Raw genomic sequence first — 24,516 nt, 5'->3', positions numbered from 1 at the left:
CTATATTGATGAGGAGTGGGACCTCTTGTCGTACGTACTACAGACCACATAGAACTGTTTACATCGTGACCAATGACCGTCAGGTTGCTGTGAAGTCAGTCACCAGCACTCTGTTTACATTTTCAATGGCTGAGAATATCTTTTTTTCATTTTGGTAATGAAATAAAAACGCACTAGTATTAAACAGCAGCATCTTTTGGGTGAATTTTTAATGTCATATTTCTAATAATGCACCAGTCCCATGAGCAGTCACATCACTTCTGTGTCTGGATCTTTATTATCATTTACTATGAATGCTTCATTAATTTCCTGTGGAATGTCAATATGATACTAGTATTAATATGTTGTGTAACTTGTCATGTGATTATGGCAACAGCTCAGAAAATGGTTTAAATACTAACCTGAATCGAGATTGGATCGGATCGGATCAAATTGAATCGTGATAATCAATTCTAAGTCATGAGAATCGGAATCGAATCGATTCTTGAAATTAGAATCGATACCCAGCCCTAGTAATTGGTTGGTTGCACTGCAAAGCAGCAAACTGAGTTTATTGTTGAAAGAGATGGGATTGATGCTACTTTGTCTCATACAAAACCACGCGACAGTGCTGTCGCCAAATAAGTTGAAAACTGCTTGATGTGACTATTTCTCGCATTCATTCAGTAATGGTGGAACGGAGGAGCGGTTCAAGAGCGCTTTAAAATATAAAGTTAATTGTAATCATTAGATGCCGCTATAAACCTGGGACATGGTGAATGTGTTCCACCCCAGTAGAATCTTCCACTAACGCTCTAACTATAGCTAGTTTTATTCAGTATGTAACAAATACCTGTATATGTCTGTCATGGAATTACATTTTAAAATATGTGGGGTTTTTGGCTCTCTAAGTCGAAGGTTCCCGACCCTGGCATTAAAGGAATAAGCAAAAGAAAATGAATATTTTTTTAATTTTAGAGTATATATATCATATTACCAACCCCTGTTTCCATACTGGATTTATTTACATATTTATTTTGTGCTGCTAACTGCTTCCTGTATGAGTGAAGATGGGGAATTTCAACGCTGCGTTCCTATGGGAAGGGGCGGATAAATCATGCACCCCTGGCAAAAACATAAATGGAGGCTATTCATTTGGCAGGCACAGTCCTTTAAAATCTGCTATTACAGCTGTTACTATCATTAATTTCACCAGGGTCAGTTACGATAATGACTTATTCATGGGACACTTTATCTTATTGACCTGACAAGCAATACTGATTTATTAAAGAAGACCAGATGTTGTCATGACAACTGCAGGTAATGGTGGGTGGCAGTCGCACTGGGGACGGAGAGGAGTAGTCGTTTATCATTTGAGTTATATTGCTGTTATAGGTTTCCCATTACGTTGAGAGATGGCCTCTGAAATTGACCCAAAACTTCCATGAGAGCATGGATCAATCACTGCGCACGGCAGAGACGGCACTGCACAAAAGAGTGACAGGAGTTGTCGGACGTGCTTTCCGTGTTCTAATCCCACGTTCAGCCCTGTGTTTTGTTCTGGCAGGATCGTGTGTGAGATGGTTGCTGCACCCAAAGGAAGCTCACCAGGTCCGGTCAAGCTTTGCGTCGGCGAGTGCAGGCCAGAACTGCGAGCCCAGTCCACACAACTCTACTCATTTGTGGTAAACACTAATTCTTTCAATAACAGTGTGAGGGGGGAAATCTGCTCGTAAATCATCATTAAGTGGGTGGGACATCATGAGAAGACTTGAATCTCAGTCTATCTGCGCAATATTAACCATTTTAATTGTTTCCTTCTTGTCTGGATACGATGACGGGACATCAAAGATGTGCTGAAGTGGCTTGAAATCCAACTCAAATGATGAATGAGATCAATGTCAAGAGGCCGTTTACAAGACTGACTAAAACAATACATGTTCGTGTGAATTACTTTTTTAAACAATTACAACTCTGGCTGTCATGAAGACACAATAAAACAGTGATTTTAGAGCACAAACTGTGATTCCTAATGCAGCTTTCCTGCGAGGAACGGTCGCTGATGTTCAGGTTTTGAGGTGTAGTGGACGATCATTTGGTGGAAATGCCAGTGCAGGCTCCTCTGGAGATACACAGGTGGTGACAGAACACACAAGAATTCCATGAAATTCCCAGGTGCTACTACTCCTCAGCAAGATCTGACACTGTAATAGGAAATGCAACCCGTCTGGTAAATGTCGGGAGTAGCGTGCCACAGGAGACAATCCGTGGACGATTAGATTTTCTTAAACCACAAGTGACATGACGCTAATAGGTCATTTAGAATAAAATTTTGGGGGGTGAAATTCCATTATAGAGGAATCATTTTTCTCATTTGAATCACACTGTGGGTATAAATGCAGGAATGGCGAGTCACATCATCTTTGCCCTTGGGGATGAGACAGCCACAACATTAGGCGTAATTAATTAACAAATTTAGACTATAGAAGAGTGAGTCAGATTTTTTCCATCATCGGCTAAGCAATTTTAATTTTAATAAGATTTATAATAACAGATATCCTCCATTTCTCTGACATACTTCAAGTCAAATCAGTTTAGTGTCTATTCAGATATGGATCAGTGCTAACAAGGTTAAAGGCATATATGGTTTATGGTGTATGGTAACTAGTGTGAATATTAAGAGCATAATATTCGAAAATGTATTTCAATTAAAGCTTTTCCTCTGAGCAAATACGTTTCACAACCTTGTTTTGACGTCATCACAAAAGTGTGGCGAACTAGCTGTTGGCTAACTATGGTTTTCATTCATGACAGACGCCCTCTATGCTGGCCCTGACTCCCGGGAGAGGACCCGAGTCCGGTGGCACCAAAGTGACCATAGTTGGAGAGAACCTCAGTGCCGGCAGCACCATCACCGTTTACTTTGGCAATCAAACCTGTGAGCTTTACAGGTGAGTTATACATCAACGGGTGTTGAATTGGGTCATTTTCCAAATGTTCTGATCTTATCTCAGTACATAAACCGTTTGCCTTGTACCAAATTGACCATACAGGGAAATTCCACTACAAACAAGTGTGTAAATTGCTCTGTGACATGGGCTTCACGAGTGATGGGTAAAATGGCTGTGTTAATGAGTGTGAGCAGAACTGTGAAAATCAAAGGAGGCTGTTTTTGACGTAAATATGACGCAAATCTTTCACAGGAAACAAGAAGTGCTTATAAATTATTACTGTGAGCGCAATGGGTCCCACAGATCATACATTGTGTTTGTTACAAGGCTGGAATTATCGAGCGTAGCACAGAGCAAACCTGAACTAAAATATATTTGGCTTGCTGAATATTAGAAATAAAATGTCGTCACTGCAGGGACAAGAAGTACTGCATCCTTTAATGTAATTAAATGCTGACCTATGAAGGTCTGAGATGGTTGAATACATGACGTGTATTAAACTCATCATTCAGCTGTAAAATGTGGAGTGCGGTTGGAGAAAAAAATAATGTGAGTACAAGTTCTGTCTTTACTTTGATCTCAAGCTAGCAGTGAGAGTGAAAGGGAAGCTTTATAGCAGTCAATCTTAACCACTGGGCTGGGCCCATAGTTGGGCCGCGAGCACCTCCTAGAGGGCCGCTAAAAGTTTTTTTTCTTTTACATCTTTGGGCCATGAGGGCCGCGAGACACTCGGTTTTGATACATCAGCCACATATGGTGGCAGTAGCGAGTCACTGAATTGACTTGACAGCTCCAAATCTGTGATAGTTAGCAACTATGGAGAAGAAAAAACGATAAAGAAAGTGATTTTCGCCCCTCCCACAAATGGTAAAAACTTTTCATAAAAGCACCTGTTGAAGCAGTTTGGAAAATAAATTAGAACATTCTATGGAGATGCTTTCATTTGCACTTATATCTTCTTTGAACTTTAAATAAAATATATTTTTATTTTATGATATTTAGACATGTTTTTTGAATAAAATTCTTTTATTCTGAATTGTATTCAGTTTTTCCAATTTTCTCAAAAAACAGTTTGCACCAAGTGAATTTTTTCTGTAGTAAATTTGATAAATATCACTTTTACCTGGTTCTGCTGCTGGTTGGACTTTTTGATGATAAATAAATATCTTCATGGTTTCATGTCATTTCACAAGGTTTTGGTTTGTTTGTTTTTGTTTATATATTAAATATGGTTGTTGATCACAAATGGAATCATGAGTAATGGATCATTTCTATTGAATGGGCTCCAGGCCCATGTATTCTGGGAAAGGTGGGCCCTGAGATCAAAAAGGTTAAAAAGCCCTGCTTTGTGGGACAGCAAGCCATGGGGAATGGTTTGGAGGGAGAGTGGACATTTCCTAGGATTAAGTCATATAGAGACAAAATTAAGGATCACATGTTTGGAGGCGTGTATAGGAAGTAGACAGTGGACATGTTGGACGAAGAATGTTAAAGATGGAATCACCAGAAAAGGGAGGAGGAAGACTATCAAGGCGGTTCACGACTGCCATAAATGATGGAGACAGGCATGACTTGTGAGGTTGACCGAGATGGATTCAGTTGGAGGATTTGCTGCGGCCTCCTGTCTTCGACCGGCCCTCATTTTTTTGTGCTGTATTTTTGGCCTTGATGCATTTACTCTCAATATGATTTCCTCTCAATATTTACTCTCAATAGATGTCATTCCACAAACAAAGATTTTGATTTACTATATCGTAGAAAGGCAATCACCGGGCTCCAAATTTCAACCCTCTTTCATTCGCCCCCCAGGAGGACCATGTCAGAGATTGTGTGCTTCTCTGCTCCATCTGTAACCGGAGCGGGACCGGTGCAGGTCAGCCTGAGCGTGGATCGCGCCAAAGTTCCTGGCAGTCTGTCTTTTGAGTACATAGAAGACCCCACGGTCCAGCGCATCGAGCCCCTGTGGAGTATTACCAGGTGAGCTAAAACAAAGCTAAACACACATGCTGGCAGGTTCTCAGCAGCATTCTGTGTGAATTTTAATGTGGCTTCCAGAGAGATCAAGCACCTCATGATGTTTTTTTTATGTCTATCAGTGAACAGATCACACCGTCAGATGCAAATGATTGAAAGACTCTGACCCACAGACCCTAGTATATACACTGAAAATAACAAAATATCCAGCAGTTGGGAAGGTTCAGATACAGCAAGGGTGTGCGAATGCTGTGGTGTATTTTTGTTATCTTTGACAGCACTCTCTTAAGAATGAGCCGCAATCAACAGGAGAAGTATTTCAGGCACCAAATTTACTTCTGGAGCACCTTCTCCTCATTACTTCTGCACTTGACTGGTGGGGAGTTGCTTATATAACCGTGCGAGATAATTTGCTGCATAAATATTGAAAGGTGTGTTACCTGGAATTCACTAAATAAAAGATGACACTTAATTTGGGTTAGGGTGGGATTACGGTGTCCCTGCAGATTAGACTTCAGAGAGAGAGACGCTCCGGCCCTCAGCCTCGTGACAGGGGGAGCTTTCCGAGGCGCTGCAATCAGGAGTCCTCATCATGAATGTGCAGTCGCTCGATGTGGCTCCACCGGCTTACGTGGCCTTTGAAGTGGGAGAAGAGAAGGATTGGCAGGCTGACTAGACTGGCCACTTTTTTTTCTTTTCCTCTCACTACTTTTCATTAGTTCTCTCATGTATGCTGGCTCCTCTTCCCACTGTTTCAAGCTCACACTGAGGCGCAGGTTTCGCAAAGATTAGAGAGCGTTGTATATTCTAATCTCATCTAGCAGGGAGATGTAAACAAGCTGCACCTGTATTCAAGCTTCTCCAGCTTCGCAGTGGTGGATGAATATAAAATAGCAGCCAGCTGGTCCGTCGTTTGATCTGGCTCTCCTGCCCAATAACAAAAAGCAGGACGGTTCGCCAGCTTTACCTGCCCAAGCCCGCATTAATGCAGCTGCTCTGGAAAACGTTGGGATTGTTTGCGAGTTATAAAGATTGATCTCTTGAGCTGCCAGTCTTACAACGGCACAGTCATTTATGTTTATATTTTGCATGTTTTTCACCGGCATGGAAAATAAATTATTGTTTGTATTTGTCAAACAGCGGCCACACCACGCTGACAGTGACCGGCACCAACCTGGACGTTGTTCAGGAGCCGCGGGTCAGAGTCAAATATGCTGGACACGAATCTGTCAATGTGAGTATGAAAAGGAATAAATAACATGCCGCACAGATTCTACATGCAGAGTCCTTGATGAATAATCTTTTTATATTGTCTGATATAATTGGAGAAATACTCATCTCTTAGAATGATTAACATGGCCCAGCACAACTGATATACAAAAACTGGAGAAGCACTAAGAGCGTAGACCAATATTATCGCAATACATTTATATATTAACATACTTGAATGCATTTTTTTTTAGCAAAAAGTCATTTATGTAGTTATGTTTTTGTAATGTTTTGGAAATGTACATTGCATGGAGATATAAAGTGATGAGTCCTTGGTGTGAGTCAGATGAAGAGTACTTTTGAAAGCTTGAACGTGATCCTCAAGAGTCTTCGGAGGCTTAGCTTAGCTTGTAGCTACATAAATCTGTCCAGGAGAAACACCCAGGTCAGGCTTTCTAAGGCCTGGAGAATAAATCCATAACCTGTGTGATATCATAAACCACTGTGCCATCCAGTTGATTTGTGCAACACGTGTCACTTTAACTCACTCAAAACTCACTTCCCTCATGGCAGATTTAAGGATGATTCACCGTTAAAAGTTGCCTCAAGCATATCATCCAAAATATATTTATTTATAGATATATAAGCTTCTGATGCGAGTGGCAGCAGTGCTGCAAATTAATCGTTCTTAAATCAATTTGCCAAAGCTTCACTGAAAAAGTAAACAGCCTGAAGGAGTGAGAGAAAGAAAGGGAGAGAGGGTGAAAGTTGTTTGACGCATGATACTGTAAGATTATTTTTCTTATTTATTAAGGCATGAAGCACTTTGCTGCAGAGATTTAATGAGGCTTAACCTTTAAATGAAATGATTTGGCTCATATCGCATCCTAACCACTATGGTTTATGATCAGAGCATACGATTTAGAATTTAACAAATGGCAATGGAGATGTAAGATATGGCTCACAGGGACAATAAATATGAATTGATGTTGAAGAAGAATGATATAGTCTAGATTTTAGGGGACCATTGTGTTCTCCCACTGAAGTCTGTGAATGCTTCAAGGTGCTTTGGAACAGCCTATTTATTAAGGTTAAGAGCACATAGAGTCAAATGCAGCAGAGGATCAAGTATTGAAGTACTTTGCTAAGCTATTTTTTGTCATTACTGAGAGAACCTTAAATTAAATGATGGGGTCTTTGCTTTTACTGGATCACAACCGCTGTTTTTTCCCCTGCATTTTCAAGTTTCTGATATTCCGACGACTGTTAATGATTTACAGTTAATGATTTATCCCTTTATATTTTTTTGAAGAGGCAGTGATTTTTTTTTCAAGATGCCTTTTTAATGATAGAATTTTTCTGAATATATTTTGTCTGCAGCTTGCATTGATATGTATTTAAAGAGTAGGTAGTCACATATGTGATAATACAATACTGAATTGGGCCATTAATATTCCAAGGTTAATATTATGAGAATACTACTGTGCCTTACAATTACAGCTCTTGTTCCATTATGTTGTGCCAATTATATAATGTTATATTATATATTATGCTGTATTTTTTTTTTGTTTTTTATAATTTTGCAATATTGTGCACTTTGAATATGGAAAGGAATGAATATGGAAAGTGTTTTTTGGAAATATTAATTGGTCCCTACGATAACACTCGAGGCTACGACACTCGAGACAATATGGGCAGAGGATACTCAAAATCTAAAACAACAAAAGGACTCCCATACTTTTGCCAAAAAGTGCCAACAGTGTTTACTCGTAATAAGTGCTCATGATTTCCTCAGTTTGGGACCAAGTGTTAAAATTACTTGAGTAACTTTCAGACTCAGATCGCCTAGAGTTTGTCGAGTGTTTGACTAAAACACACTGTAAATGAACTATTTCACAAGTTTAACCAAAACCATGTATTCACAATCATAGGTACCTCAGCTTTCTGGAGTAAAGAGTACCTAAAAAGAATTGACTTCATATGACATCAAGGACTTTGGAGATGTTCATCTTAATACTCTGAAGGCATCAACGTGGTTATTTCACCAAGTGTGACGCTGTGTTAATGAAGCCTGCCTAATATGAGTAATTAAAACTGTCCCGTGGAACCGCAGTCACCCGGATCTGAAGGATTTGAGCTGACATCAGCAGACCGCTGAAAGAGGGTCGCTGCAACATTTAATGAGGGCAGCCGCTTTATCTCTTGAAACCCAATTTACTGGAAAATATTTTTGGATTACAAAACAAGTTAATTATGTTGTACTGGAGGATAAGTGGAATTAGTCAACATTGGTTGGTGTTTAGGAAACTCAGGAAACTGTTGGGTGAGACTGTTTTTTTTAGACAAATAATGTGGAGCATCTTGCCACCAACTCACTCAATCAAGCAGGTGGCGCTGGACAAACAAATGGTATATGAATGGAAGAGTCTGTGTCATGTCTCATGACATTTCTGACCTTCCCTCCTTTTCATAGCGTCTCCTCAGACTCCTCTTCACTCTTACTACGAATCACTATATCATCAGCAACCATCATGGTCCATTTTGAGCCAACTATACGTATTTAATGCTCTAATGGCTAGATAAAATGACCCATGCTAACCATGCTATGATCCTGTAGGTGTGCAAAGTTCTCAACACGACCACTATCAGCTGCTTCGCTCCGTCACTGAAGGCCGAGTACAACTCTGACCATGAGACGGTCAAACACGTGGATGAGTTTGGATTTGTCTTCAACAACGTCCAAGCTCTGCTGACATACAACAACACAGGTTTTGTCTACTATCCCAACCCTTACCTGGAGCCCCTGAGCCTGACCGGCATCCTGGAGCAGAAACCAGGTGCACCAATCATACTCAAAGTAAGTAACTCGAAGACTGGCTAACTAGCTTGCGCATTGGTTCCAAAACTATACAGGGGATAATGATCTTGTTTAGTAAAATATGTTGGAAACATCGGTATCACTAGACTGGAATCATTAATGCTTTGAATTCTTGTTAATTTCATGAACACAATACAGCAGGAAGATGGCTATTTCAATGGGTTCTTTCCATGATATTAAATTTATTAACACTTACATGGACTGTGGTGCAGCATCAGAGCTAAGATCTCTGCGGACTGACACACCAAAGCAGCTGTACGTCTAACAATGATACCACAGCGAAAGATAATCCCAAATCAGTTATGTTCTACTGGCTGAGATTATTTTACAGCAGCATTAACACTGTTATCTGCTGCTAGAAAGGGCACATCTTCCACTGTACAGTTAGTTCTAGTCGGTTATCTCTTCCGCAGACCCATTTTCCACATGAGGTACCCTGTGATGGCTTGTGCCCGCTGTCACACAGACGAGGGTAATTCCTGCGCCTGCGTGTAATCACGATTTCTCGTGGATACACAACAGCCAGACGTGGTTCTGCTTTGAAGTGGATCTTATCAGACCATCTCTGAAGCCCTTTTCTTCATAAACCTGCAATAATGGGGTGATTAGACTGTGCATGTGTGATTCTTAACAAACACATCAGGACATGGGATAAATGTTCTGATCAAACAAGGTGACAGTAGAGTGTTGTTCCAAAAACAGCATTGATATGCTAATGCCTCTGATCAGTAATCTAATTAGCTTGTTGTTGTGTAACCGCCGCACACTGACTGACACTGTTTCTATGCTCCCGCTGCTGTTGCAGGGTCGTAACCTGGTGCCATCTGCGTCTGGGGGAGCGAGGCTGAATTACACGGTGCTCATCGGCGACACTCCCTGTTCTCTGACGGTGTCGGACACGCAGCTTCTCTGCGAGCCGCCCAACCTCACTGGGCAACACAAAGTCCTCGTGAGTCCACTTCTCCCTCTACGGCTGTTTTTGCGAATGTGGGTCAGTGCGGGTCAATGCTGGGACGTACGTCACGGCGTTTGTGGGTCATCGACAGCTTTTCAGTTTGGCTTCCTGATCTGACGGGCGCATTACACTTATGTTATTGTTGTCACCTTGATGATGATGATAATGATGGACAAAACTGCCTTCTTCTAGTACAGGCCTGGCCAACCCGTTGCTCCCGAGCCACATGTGGCTCTTTTCCCAGTTTCATGCGGCTCTTCACCAAACTTTGTCATTCCCTAAACTAAATGGCATGTGTTTCACCTGTTATTCATTGTCCTTACATATTTGTAGGATGTGGCTCTTTTCAGCAACAAAGTAAAACAATGTGGCTCTTAGCCTCTGACTGGTTGGCCACCAGTAGATTGTTGTTGAAACAACCTGATATTTGCAGAGAATTTAGATCATTAACATCATTCTTCTTCTCCTGCGACAGAAACCCACAGAGGTTCAGTGGCTAATTTAAAGCTTTACAGCATTCTAGCTGCTCAGTTCTGACTGGTCCTCGGTTGTAAAGCTAACAGGTTATTCATGGGAAGCAGACTGTCATCTCTTTGATTATGATACAGGCAATCTTCCTCTTTTCACACGTTTAGCTTGCTATCTAATAAATAGAGACAAACTATCAGGGACAAATCCATTCATACTATTGAGCCCTCACAGATGGTTGTTCCAACAGGCCAACTACCTGATTTAGCTTCATCATTTTAATCTTTATGAATGCCCTCCCCTCCTTCTCTCCTGCTCACTTTCTTTGTCTTTGCTATGTTCAGGTACAAGTTGGAGGACTCCACATTTCTCCTGGAGAAGTCCACATTCGATCCGACAGCCTCCTCACTCTTCCTGCTATATTCAGTATTGCTGCTGGCGGAGGGCTGCTCCTTATCGTTGTCATCATCGTGCTACTCGCGTACAGACGGAAGTCGCACGAGAACGACCTCACTCTGAAGCGCCTGCAGATGCAGATGGACAATCTCGAGTCCAGAGTGGCTCTGGAGTGCAAGGAAGGTAAAAAAAGCCTGGAATGATGGACCTGTGACATACATTGTTTTTTGTTTTTTGCTTGTTTGTTTATTTTTATGATTTTGTTTTCACATAAATTCTTTGACATAAACCATATATACATTTTTTATCATACTGAAATTTTTTGCCACAGCACGTTTTAACAGCAATAGTGGCCATACTGGACCTAGGGGATGGAGTGAATGTTGACAGAGACTAAAACTAATGTCGTCAGTGGAAAGAAGATCTGTTTATCCAAAGTCAAAGCATTTCATTAAGTGGGAAACCTACTAGGGGGTGAAAGAATACTCAAGAAGTACAAAAGAAATTGATATTTCACCTTCAGACTTCTTGCCTACCATGTCATCAAACTCACTCGCCAACAAACCAACTTTCTCAGTGACAAACTGGCAACAGACTCACCAATGACATTACTCACAGATGAGCTAATTCTCTAACATCTCTGGTCACCATCCAACTTGCTGGTCATCTGACTTGTTTGCTGAAGAACTCACTCACTGATCATGACTTGGAAAATAGTTATTTTAACGTCTTTACACCAAAAACTCTGCGGACAGTGGAGGAGCAAGGTGTGAATTAAACTGCAGAGATGATGAAATTATCACTTTCAACCAGTGAGAATGATGTGAAGACTCACTCAGAGTGTTAAATTCACATGATGTGAGCTTCACGGGCGACTTTGTTGTATGCTGTAAGTAAACGCTCCTCTGTTTTCTAAAGCCTTTGCAGAGCTCCAGACTGACATCAACGAGCTGACCAGCGACTTGGATCGAGCTGGCATCCCCTACTTGGACTATCGCACTTACGCCATGAGAGTTCTATTCCCTGGCATCGATGATCATCCAGTGCTCCGAGAGCTGGAGGTGAGAGATATCTGACTCACCGTACTCAAAACCCTGACTCTACCACTTTTTCTTGTATTTCCAACCTCGAGGCTTGACTCTCCTCCCAAAGTAAATTGATTTGGGATTCTTGGCTGTCAGGGTGCTGTCGAGCATTGCATTGAGAGCAAACGCCAGGCTGCTCTCTGCAGTCTGGGGGGTGTGTTTGTTCAACACAAACCTGCAGGAGATCATGTGCTTAACCAGTTTTGAATGAAGCAAACTAGACTGCAGCAGCCACTAAAGACATGCATTTGATGGAAGAAATGCTATAAAGCAGAAACTTTGAAGATGGCAATGCCTTTCATACCTTTTTAGATTCAAAGCATAACTCTTGGAAAAAGAACACATTTAAGTGTAAACTTCACCTTGTTTCTTAGTGTATTTTACTAGCTCTCACCATGGTAGCTAAGCTGGGCTTTTAACAATAGTCACACCACCACCATAAGCAGTAGATAATGAAATTACACATACTACACGAGAAGAATGCATAAATGGCTGGAGAAACAGACAAAATAAATAGTGCATGCAATGAGTAACCAGAAAACTTGCTTGAAGAAGTTACAAATGACCCCAAAATCCTTCCTGCAAACAAACAAATCAAAAGACTAATTAGCCTACATACATATGAGCGAAACAAACTCATGCATAAACAAGCTTTTGAATGTGTGGACACATAATTGTACACAAATGAAACAAACAAACAAAATAGTTTATTGTGATTTTTCAAGGACACACAACCCACTAGCTTTCCCAGATATGGATTAAGTTCAAACCGCTTAATATATGAAACAGGAAACTTAGTGACTAACTTGTTCTCTCACCAGCTCACTCATTTTTTCCAAGTATTCAAGTTTTATTTTCCTCCTAACTCAACAGCAAACAATTTACTTCACTAAAATCCTGCTCACTATCAAGCGTGGTGAGTTTACGGTATTACCAAGCAAGATATAAAATAAAGTTTTCCTAAACTCGAGATCCCACAAACGAAGAGTTAAGCAAAGAACACAGTAGGCCGAAATGAAATGTTTACGAACCCACCGGGTCCCACTCCCACTAGATTTTTATTCACACCATTAGCGACAATAACAAAAAACACAGAACCCTTTTACATTAAAGAAAACTGATGAAACTACTTTCAGGGTAGAACTTTTAATGTGTCTGCATATTATCTAATAATTGGTGTGTGGGAGGTTTTTATTCCACTCAGGGAAAAGGCCTGACCCAGAACCGACACAACCGCTCCATCACCATAGTTACCTTTAACTTTAATCGACACCACGTTTGCAAATGAGACTGCTCTTTAACGGGGATAAATGGCCTTTTTGCAACTTGCAACTCTTGGGCATTTTTCGCCATCAAATTGGAATTGTCATTATGGTCAGCCACGGTCTTAGTAATGAAGAGATAGCTGAATTTTTCTATTTGCCTTCTAATTAAAATCACACTTGGAAAAACTACTGTAAGTCCTCATGTTTTAGACATGATGGCACATTCATGCAGACGGTATTCTGAATTTTGTAGACAGAAATCTTGAAATAAATCCCCATAAGACCTCAGAGGAGCTTTTCCAACTGACTTATGGAGCCCTGAATAATTTAGAGCATTGAATTTGGGCTGCCTTGGAGAAGGTTATTGAGCTCTGGCTGCTGTTTTCTTCTCGTAAATGGAAAAGACAACGATACGCCGCTGCAGAACAACAACGACATACAGCAGCTAAATTGTGCTACTGGGAAAAGCGAGTCAACTTGTCACAAGTTAAAGTCGGCAAAGAAAGGTCACGAAAAGAAGACACGACTGGGTCAACTAGGTGCACATCAGAACTGGACAATATAAGGGATGGAGAAACAAAGACTGTTTCTTTATGTAAGATTGAGTACGGCAGTAGTTAGATTAAGCCGCAGAGTGTCATGTTCTCCCGGTTTGCCTGCAGTGGAGATATAGTCTGATGACTAAGTAACCTCCATGACAAGAGGTGGTGCCAGGAGCTCTTCATTCCTTCCGTTCCGTTTTCAGTATTAGAAGAATGGGCAAAACTGACATGTAGCGAGGAGCCATCACAGACTGTTTTATTGTCCTCTGTGTTGTACACAGCGATTGTGCTGACCTATCAGCCAGTTTAACTTAACAGACAGAATCAGCGCTTCTGAACGACAGTTGACCGCCGTCCCTGTCATAGAGCTGTCGTTATTGTCTGCACGCTTTTTTTGGCAGATGTCTGACTTAAACTAGTGCGTTTCTGAATAACATTAATATTCAGGAGACTCTGTTGTGTTTGCAATGCAATAATGATAGATGTCAATATCGAGCATAGTTAGCAACTATGCTTACGGTTTCTAGCATGGCGGTTATGTCGTTTCCTAAGACCAACAAATCACGTCTTTAATATTCTTGTGGGAAGTAGTGATATAACCTGAGTGTAGGAAGTTGAAGACAAATCTGCCGATCATCGTCGTTGTGAGTTTCAGGTTTGTTATGTGTTCACTGCAGACACGTGCTGTATCAGGGTACACACACAACTTCTCCAATGTATAGTAGGTTATTAGACAGCATTAGACCGTGACTAGTCTTGGAGTTTGCTTACTTCCGCTGCGTAGCTGAAGCTCATGCATCATCCATGAGAGCCCTGGAGTAGTAGAAAAGATGCAGGCGTCTCTTAATGTGAAGTCATTCTCTGACAAAATTTTCAACCATGTGACCAACAAGTAGAAGCGGTTTCAAAGAGCAAAGATGTCTTCGCTTGCAAGCATATATACCACAGTCTTTTTGTATTATGTGTCACATCTTGAGGTCCAAACGACCCAACAATAGAGATAATAGCTGACGTCTCTGAGAGCCATGTGTACTCGGAAATAATTGGGCTGTTCAGAGCTGTGTGTCGGAAAAAGATCCTTATCTGATTCGTCAACAGAACGGGGGGAAACATCTGATCCTCCGCCTCAGCATGAGGTGCTCTGCGGGGAGGGATTGTTGGGGAAGGGGGTCCCCAAAACAGACAGGAGCTGTCTCATTTAAGGATCAGACTGTTTATAATCTCTGCCCGGGAAACTCTTAGTACCTGTTTTGATCAATATTTTGACTTGGGTGAGTTTGTAAAAATTGTAGAATGAGGAAGAATGTTGTTTTGGGGAAATGCTTCATAGGATGCAAAGATACCACACTGTAAAGCAAGGAAAATCTATATATATAGATATATCATGAACAAAGGCAGCTTTAAATCCCCTTAAAAAAAAGATATACACAATGTGTTTTGCTTTTAACGAGGAGAAAACTGAAAAAACAACAACCAGAAGACCTGAGGGCACATGGAGCCCAGAAGGTAAGGGCAGCTTTGATTGATGGCTTGGTCCAATTAAGAGCCCTAGAACTCGCCAAAGAAACTCAAAATATGATACTAAATTAGACGAGGAGTCAGTCTTCCCTATTTTTTTTAAGGAATATCAGCGAGGTTGATGTCACGTCCAGATTTTATTATTCGGTTTAAACCTGGTGTTCCTGAATAAGAAAGGTCTGTAGTAGTTATTACCCATACGAGAGGATGCCTTTCACTAATACTAACTCCACCAATGTGGTGGTAACTTTGTAATACAGTTCTTTCAAAATACAATGAAAAGTTAAGATCAGATTTCAATGAAATTATGAGGAAAAGTTGACGATGGAACAGGTATTTTCTGTTTGGAATTCCCATCTGGACCTTCCGCACAGCCGTTGCCATCATGCCTATTCATGCCTATAACTTAACTTTCCTCCTCAGTTTTTAACTGGTTGTGAACGTTACTGCCACCTGCTAACCTATTGAGCGCAAATGAAGTCGACCATTAAGGATGTCAGTGATGTTCAAAATGCTAAAAACAAATGTAATCATATTGATAAATAAATTTCCAAGACGACCATAGGGTGAAAATCATCACATGGATGTAAACACACTGATTGCCATCCGCCTGAGCTCTCTCACTGATTTTCTAGTTTCACATGCAAAGAACGAAGAAACTTTCCAACAGACAGAAAAGGAAGACAACATGCCTGCAAATGGAATACACAAGCAATGCAAACAAATGACCCTCTAAGTTAGCTTATACGTTTCCTGTGTCTCTGGCGCATTCATTAAGAAACTATCAATCTAGAGTGTCACGACAGAAGATGAGTCAACAACAGAAGGCAGGAGCCTGAGAGCTTTTCCTGGTAGCTTTTGAGCTTATTGCCTATGAGGACACTGTGGCTATTAACTTTCCTGTAGTATCATATCAAGAGTGTACCAGCGTAAAGTACTTGTGTGTGTTTGTGTGTGATGTGTGCAGGTTCCAGGGAGCGGACAGGCCGGCGTGGAGAAAGCCTTGAAGCAGTTTGCTCAGCTGGTGAACAACAAGGTTTTTCTGCTCACATTCATCCGCACGCTGGAGCTTCAGCGCTCCTTCTCCATGCGCGACCGCGGCTACGTGGCCTCGCTCATCATGACGGCCCTACAGGGACGGCTAGAGTATGCCACCGACATCCTCAAACACCTGCTCTCTGACCTGATAGAACGCAACCTGGAGAGCAAGAACCATCCCAAACTGCTCCTGCGCAGGTAGAGAACCAATTCCTAAATATATTATTTGCACAGAGAGATTAAAGGTTATGATCCCTGTTTATGGCCGTATCTGAACCGTTTGTCAGTTATTAGTTGTGCAAAAATATTGTCCATTACTAGTTAAACAATGCTATTCAAATACTACATGATCTGTGGACAGGCTTTACCTAAATCATTTGTAGATTATAAAGAGTGATGGACAGGAATTAAATGCGGCGAAAAGGAGAGTGCCGGCAGGGAGAAAGGGGAAGTTCTATAGGACAGTAGTAAGTCCTGCCATGGTGTTTGGTTTCGAAACAGTAGCTCTCACACGAACAAGAACGAGAGTTGCAAGTGTCAAGAGTTGAAGGGGCTCAAGTTTCAGTTGGAAGTGAAAAAATTACAAACGAGTAGAACAAGGGAACAGCTCATGCACAATGATTTAGAGACAAAGAGAAAGAGAATACTGGGCAAAACAAGACGAGAAAGAGAATCATTTTTGTTTACGGATGTGATAAAGGAGGGCATGAAGAGGACAGGAATGACTACAGAGGATGTAAGATAAGTTTCAGTGGAGGAGACAGACTCGTCTGGCACACCTGATGAGAAAGGCCAAAAGACAAATAGTACAATAGTCCTGGACATAATGTTAGCTATTCAATAGTCCATGGGGCCTGTGTTTAAGAGTTTTGGACCTCAATTGTGCTCCTTGGTTGTGAAACCAGGATGGAAAGTCTCTCACCGTATACAATGCCAGACAGTCCTTGGTGGCAAGGATAACATACGACGACAAGAGTGCCTTGGTTGAGTTGAGTCAGGGAATGAAGTGCTGGTTTTGGTTGTGACCAGTGGGGACTATGATGTCATGTGGACCTCCACAAGCTGGAATGCAGGTCATCACTTGGGGAGGCCATGTGGAATCGTATGGTCTCTGGGTCTATTAGCACCAGTGTATTCCCCTTCTGATCCCTAGCCTCGACCTCCACCATGTTAATGTGCCAAACACTCTTCCTTGACCACCCCTTACCCTTTCTTTAGCCCCCAACCACTCTCAGTTGATGTATATCAGATCATTTGCCGCGCAAGGTCTGCATTTTAGGAGTTTCCTGCCCGATACGGCTTAATAGTCCTCGGTTTAAACACGGAAAATAAGCGAGCTTGTGAGCCTCGTGCAGACTTTCAGTTCTTTTCACTTTATGCACTGCAACACTCAAATCTGAGCAAGTTTAAAAAAATATATATATAATGGCGACTATGATGAAGTACTTAAATGAATCCGAGGAGGCTTCTGATGGACAAAAGATGTAATTCAGAAGACTATATTAAACCACAATTTTACACCTTACCAGGATATTGAACATGTTCTTTGTTGGAAGAATGAAACAGCAGCCTGGGGCACAAATTATTCTCCTTAGATGTCGATATGCGAAAATATAAATGCCATGAATCAAAGCGAAATGGCAAGAAAATGGAGGATGATTAGTGCATTTTTATATTCAAGAGCATAGTTTTGACAAAAATTGAGGAGCAATCAATTCCTCTTGAACTGCCGGGACAAAGCTCCAGTACCTCATTGTGACATATAAGACACCTTTTCTGTCACGTCCACTCATAATCAGTGTTGCTTATCTCGGAGCGAAGATAATTCCTGTGTGCTTTGTTCTTTCCAGCCCAGTTGCTGCTCTCCTGATGGATGAGTAAGTAGGCCAGCGGAGCGCCGGCGCCTCTGCTTGCCGGTGTTTTGTGTTGCAGCGTGAAAGTGTAGTTGTGAGCCGTAGCAGCAGGCAGGTGAAAGACAGGAGTGATAGAGACGAGGAGTGACTGGCAGAGGAAGACAACCTAATGGGGAAGAGTGAGTGCAGCGGCGGCAGAGTCCTTGTCAGACTGACTTATCTTCTGCGTGCCACTCATGAAACATTCAGTTGTTTCTCCCCCGTCACCTCTTCTCTCCTCCTCCTCTCACCTCGCCTGCTCTTCCTCCACCTTCAGTTATCTGACTATTGTTTCCTCAACGCTGAGACCGGCCTGCTGAATCTTTCATGAGGGTTTTTTTCCCCTCGGTTTTTTAGCGAAACAGGCAGCACTCATTAAATGTAGGGATGACTTCACTAGTATAACAAGAACTTGTTAGTGGAAAGTGTTAGCGTTGCAGAAAGGATGGTGAAACTTAATGGAGTGCCATCTGTCGACCATTGCAGGTGAGAAAGGGGGACAAAAACTCCCCGACATATGTCGACCCACAATTTCATGAACAGCTGTTTTTCAGTCCAAGTGTTTTGAAAATAAAAGATATTAATATAAGTATGTGAGTGGTTGTCTACCTATAGATGGTATGCCTCACCTTCCACCCCAAGTAGTCGGGATAAATGCCAGCTTCATGCAAACCTATGGCAAGAACAAAAGTTGGATTCTCCTCTGTTTTTTATGGGCAAAACAGTCACGATTTTAAAGGCAACATTGCCCTGTTGTGTCCTTGATGCCTCTTGGTGCGGTTGTTCATGGAAGGAGGCCACCAGGGAAACCCATGACGAGGAATGTAGCTCTGTATCTCCTGAAAACACCTCGGTGGCTTCCCAGGAGAGCTGGGAAGACGTGCCTCTTGACAGCAGACCACACGAGTGGATTTAAAGGCTTCCCACTATAATAGCGCAAACCTTTTAAGAAAGTCGCACATGATAGCCACGATACTCCATTTTCCATATGTTCAAAGTGCAGATCCTGAGATGAGGATATCAACATTTCATGGACATAAAGGTTTCTCCTCTTACATTATATCATGACCCAAATATGCTCCGGCACCAGAAGCACTTAACAGCAGTGTATGGGAGAAACGTCTGTACAGTGGCTGCGTAAAAAGGCTATTCCGTCCGGTAATCTCTCCATGTCATGTGCTTTTTTTCCCCACTTTCCAGCAACGGCACTCTTCTGAAGTTATAAAACAATAAACACAGCACCCAGGCACTATGTGAGGGACACCCTTTGCTAACAAATGACTGTCTTCTTCTTGTTCTACAGAACCGAGTCGGTGGCTGAAAAGATGTTGACAAATTGGTTTGCTTTCTTGCTCCACAAATTTCTCAAGGTAAACTGCAACACGAGTTGTTGCCAGATTCATGCTCATTGTTAATATGAAGCCACTTTGTTGATACCTTTGACACAGAATAACCAGTACAGCGCGTGCTTCATTTGATACCAAGCTGTCATGAGTAAAGAACAGTTCTGCTAAGGTTACATGATGATTGTTCATCACTCAGTTATGTGTCACCAGAATAGTTCCTTTGAGCAAGTTTAAATAAGTACCAGAAGGATGAGTTACATCAGGGTACTTCACTCATGTGTTGTGTTCGCTAAGCTCAGCAACAGTACCAGGCTACAGCAGTAAATGGCTTTGGTATCCGTTTTTTTAATCTGAATCTTCACATTCAAGAGGTTTTTGAAGATGTCAAAACTAAAAATACTGAAAATAAGTAGGATCATCCATAAATAGACTGCACACTTATCATCGTCGCCTATTAAGCCACCATTCTTACATATATACCAGGAGGACAGCAGAATGTGCATTAAGGGGAAAAATGGCTTGAATAGCATATTGAATTACTTTGTGAGTACGTAGTGAACATTGCTGACGATGAAATATATACTCTTGAATCAAAATAGGTCTTCATTGTTCAAGCAGTGACAACAGGGATTTACAAACACTGAAAAATATTGAATTAGGTCAAGTCTGTAACTCGACCTATTCACAGGATTGTGTGGTCTAAAATATACAATAAACACATTTATTGTGACATAAGTTGTAACGTTTGCAAGATATGGCAAAAAAGTCCAACTCTTGGGACAAATTAAATAATAATAGTAGTATTGTGGTAGCCAAAGGCCGTTTCCCCACTGATGAAACACACATTTTTAGTTGTGCCAACTAAAAACTTTGATGTTCGCTGTCCAAACATCAGATCGGTCTGTGGCGCGGCACAGTTAAAGCCTACAAACCTGAGTCTCCTGACTTGCGATACGTCATGCTCTAATTCCAAATTTTTCTCACCCTGTTTTATTCCCCTTCTACCACCTTCCCCGCTAATCACTTGGTTCTCTTCCAAACAAAGGAGTGTGCTGGCGAGCCGCTCTTCATGCTGTTCTGTGCCATCAAACAGCAAATGGAGAAGGGACCCATCGACTCCATCACCGGAGAAGCCCGTTACTCCCTCAGTGAGGACAAACTCATCCGTCAACAGATAGAATACAAGACACTGGTGAGTCACAAAGGCTTCAGCCAAAACTCGAGGCATTCATTTATCTTGTCTGGCCTTGGAGATCCACCCAAAAAAGAGGTTGTATGTGGAAAAAGATTGTGTCGGTTTGGATGTCATTTAAATCTTAGGTGGTCTTAAAATTCATATCTCCTCTCAGTGAAGGCTAAAGTGAATTTGATAAAATTCACATTATTGCAGTACTATTTAAAACTACTGCAATAAAAAGTGTTTTTATTAAAAAGGTGTTTTTGCTACTTGCCTTTTAAAGAGGAAGCTCATTAGAAACTAAAACACTTGTAACAATGGAGCCTACCATGTGGGGATGTTTGAGGTCAGATATGTGCTTGACTCCAAAGGTTCTTCAAATGAATTGTAAAAGGCAGTAAGAGGCAGTGAAGTGAACATAAGCAGCGGCATGTTAGGCTAATAGCCGTTAATAGTGTGTTGTCAAATGCATTGCAGCATCTATTTGGAGAAGACAGCCACCTCATTACATTAAACATCTTTTACGACAAAGGTTACATGTCTCATTTATGCATCAATTTTCATGGCAGGTTTAAATGGTAAAAAATAAGTTGGCCCAACTTTAGATATGAGCCGACAAGGACTGGAAACAGGTTTTGATACACCAGTGACTTTTATAAATATATACCTTCACATAGGCTTGTGTTTCGATTCTCAATTCATCCTCAGTTGACTGACTCCTTGCTTGTGTGAGGGTGACGGTCTGAAGAACACACTATTGAACCCAGGAAATGACATTTAAAATTCAGGGTGTGGAGCATCAACCACTCAAGAGAAGACCCAGACCTAGAATATAATGAGCCAAAATGATCGGCAACTTGACTCAAGGGGCAACTTGAAGGGGAATTTGGAACTGAGAAAATATGAGTCTCAAAAAGGGAGCCTGACAAATGACAATTCAATCTTCTCTTTATTTCAAAGCACCATAGTAGAAGTCTACTGTCTGCAAAAACCAAACCTGCTTCTTTTTGCTTTTAAATAAATCTGGCTGGCTTCCTGCACCAGCCTGTCAGAATACCCTCCCAACCCCCCCCACCTCCCAAAAGGATTCGAGTTCTAAAGCAGAGCCAGCCAACGACAGGACGACACCTGTCTGATGGCGGTGTCAGAGCGTCTCTGCGGTGGCTCCGTTTCATTACTTCTTTTAATGCTCCTGCTGGAACTGCACCGTCACATCCTGGAGGTGTGAAATTACATTTCTGGCCACGATCCTCTCCACCTGGGGACTTTGCTGAGGCTCAGCTAATGAAAGGGGCTTTGAACGCCAGCAACGCCTTCTTCCTCTCAGAATCTCGCTTGCTCTTCCTCCATCTCCCTAGACGCTGAGCTGTGTGAACCCGGACAATGAGAACAGCCCCGAAATCCCTGTCAAGGTGCTCAACTGTGACACAATTACCCAGGTGAAAGAGAAGATCCTGGATGCAGTGTACAAGAATATGCCGTACTCTCAGAGGCCACGAGCTGCAGACATGGACCTCGGTGAGCAAAACATTTATTTATAAGATAAACTATATTGCTGGTAAAAATCCTGACGTTCTCTGCCTCACAAGTCTGCTGAGTTAGAGTCTCCAATCTGAGTTCTGAGGTTGGAGTTTTAGCTGTGATGACCTTGGTGCCTACCTGAGGTACACTTCATGACACAAGTGTAAAGACTCCTAAACTAAGAGGTCAACCAGATACGAAAATACACAAACTTACACGAGGGGCTCAATAAAAGTCATATTTTCTAGTTGAAATTGGTTTAGTAAAATTATTGTTAATATTGTTGTTTGTATCATTGTCTTTGTTGGTGTTATTATTATTAGTTGTAGTAGATATAGTTGTTTTAGTCATAGTAACATTTGTATTAGTGACAGTAAGAAAGGTAAGAGAAGCAGTTGTAGTGTAATAGTAATAACAGTAATAACACCGTAATAACAGTAGTATGTAATGAGTCAGTTTAGCAAAGTGGTTAAACTCACTATGATAATTCAAGAAGTAGAACATATATTAGATTCAGATTTTGCCTGTTTCCTACATGATCAAAACAGTTCAAAGAAATCCATTGCAGAAACGGTCACTTCCATTAAAATTGTTAAACTGTGCAAGTGAAGACAGTGATGGATTTAAGGGGGAAAAACAGGGACATAAAGTAGATCTGTAAAAACCAAGCAGTCTCTTTGGAGGGAAAAGTATTTGTCCACAGAAAAGTCAAACATTGAAAGGAAAGACAGTTTTGACTTGGACTGGCTGATGATGGAACAGACGTGACAGGCTGACTAAGATCAATTTGAAAAGGATTCTGGCAGACTGCAGACTTTTCTGGTAAACAAGTGAAACATTTTAAGACACAAATGACAAATGCTTTGCCATCATAACTGCAGAGGAAAGCTCCGAAATGTGACATTGATATAAGATGACGGATGAAAAAACTAAAAATATACATTTGTTATGAAAGTATGTTGATATAAATTATAATTATCTTTGTTGCAAATTTATATTTATATGTGTTTTGTGATAAAAATGACACATTTGAGCATTATATTCACAAATAACAAAACAAGTCAAATATTTGTATATAACAATTACAAATAAATCGAGGGAATTGATTCATAACAGTAATCAATTTATGGTAACAAAAAAGCTGTCTGTATCTTTGAATCAATGAATCATAAATGAATTAATAGGTAACTTGTCTCATGACAAAATCACTTCACTTTAGATTGGAAATTACGCTGTTGTTTCGAGTGAACATTGGTTGACCATTCCTGAGTAAACAACAAGATGCTTGTTGGACCATAGTCTTGTCTAGCTTAGTGGTTAATACAGTACGTTGATAATATAACATTAGAATTACAAAATAAATTCTCATATTAATTAAGATTTTATTTAAATTATTTTAGTTTGTTTCTCGCAAAATAAAAATAAATTGCCATAAATGTGATTCTGCTGGATGTGAGGCTCACGTTGTGTTCACAGGCGGATTGTAAGTTGAGTCCGTTGAAAAAGAAAGAAGTAGCATTTGATTTCATTTTTTATATTCAGAGAGCCGGATCAGCTTGATGACATTAGGGGCCCCAACATCAGTTTTTTTTTTCGGGGCGGGGGGAGGTGCCTTCATCATAAAAACCCATTGTACCTATCTTCCGTGTGTTATTTTGGCACTAACTGCTTATCAAGTCTGACGTTAACCCTCTGTGACAGCGCTGCGTCTCTGCAGCTTACGCCCACAACACGTCTCTGCCTGGCAATGAATCGGCACAAATCCAGCAGAGAAAAGAAGCCTTGTGTGTGAAGTCAGATTGTGCTTCAGGTGGAAAGGTGTATACCTTCAGGGGCTTTTTAAGGTGGGGGGGGATTTGCAGCAGATCAGTCTCTGCTCGTTAGTTTGGGCAGCTTAAGTACCCGTGAAGACACCAGTGTCGTCTGAGTCTTGTCCTCAGAGCAGCGATGGCTTTAATTGCCTTGTAGAAATGGAGAAAGCGAGTGGCGGCAGCTCTCCGACTCGTGACAAGGATCTTGTTTTGTGGAAAACAGGAGGCAGTTGAAGGTTATTAGACTGTCACTGATGTTTTTTTGTTTTTTTTTTTGTCAGAGTGGCGTCAGGGTCGAACAGCTCGTGTGGTCCTGCAGGATGAGGACATCACCACCAAGATTGAGAGCGACTGGAAGAGACTCAACACTCTGATGCACTACCAGGTCTGTCCACTAAAGGTTCCTGTGGCTCAGATCAGTGAATGCTGAGTGGTGCTTTTAGTCCAGAGTGAGCGAACAAGTGATCATATTCCCATCACTCGTCTTGTCTACCTTCCAGTCACCAACCTG

General features: G+C 41.3%; 1 protein-coding gene across 1 annotated transcript in view; it reads left to right on the top strand.

Moving 5' to 3' along the window:
- The window catches only part of LOC128761202 (plexin-A2-like), a 119,680-nt gene that overhangs the window by 85,045 nt on the left and 10,119 nt on the right, over window positions 1–24,516 (top strand). The window contains exons 14-26 of the mRNA XM_053869259.1: window positions 1,547–1,664; window positions 2,794–2,930; window positions 4,740–4,907; window positions 6,045–6,138; window positions 8,731–8,970; window positions 9,797–9,940; window positions 10,759–10,993; window positions 11,729–11,871; window positions 16,188–16,456; window positions 19,454–19,520; window positions 20,542–20,688; window positions 22,032–22,191; window positions 24,287–24,390. Of these exons, the coding sequence (XP_053725234.1) occupies window positions 1,547–1,664; window positions 2,794–2,930; window positions 4,740–4,907; window positions 6,045–6,138; window positions 8,731–8,970; window positions 9,797–9,940; window positions 10,759–10,993; window positions 11,729–11,871; window positions 16,188–16,456; window positions 19,454–19,520; window positions 20,542–20,688; window positions 22,032–22,191; window positions 24,287–24,390 (2,026 nt within the window). The remainder of the gene's footprint in view (window positions 1–1,546; window positions 1,665–2,793; window positions 2,931–4,739; window positions 4,908–6,044; window positions 6,139–8,730; window positions 8,971–9,796; window positions 9,941–10,758; window positions 10,994–11,728; window positions 11,872–16,187; window positions 16,457–19,453; window positions 19,521–20,541; window positions 20,689–22,031; window positions 22,192–24,286; window positions 24,391–24,516) is intronic.

The sequence above is a fragment of the Synchiropus splendidus genome, chromosome 6 (assembly GCF_027744825.2).
Source record: "Synchiropus splendidus isolate RoL2022-P1 chromosome 6, RoL_Sspl_1.0, whole genome shotgun sequence".
Lineage (NCBI taxonomy): Eukaryota > Metazoa > Chordata > Actinopteri > Syngnathiformes > Callionymidae > Synchiropus > Synchiropus splendidus.
The sequence above is the reverse complement of the archived record's forward strand: the minus strand, read 5'-3'. Positions and strand labels throughout refer to the sequence as shown.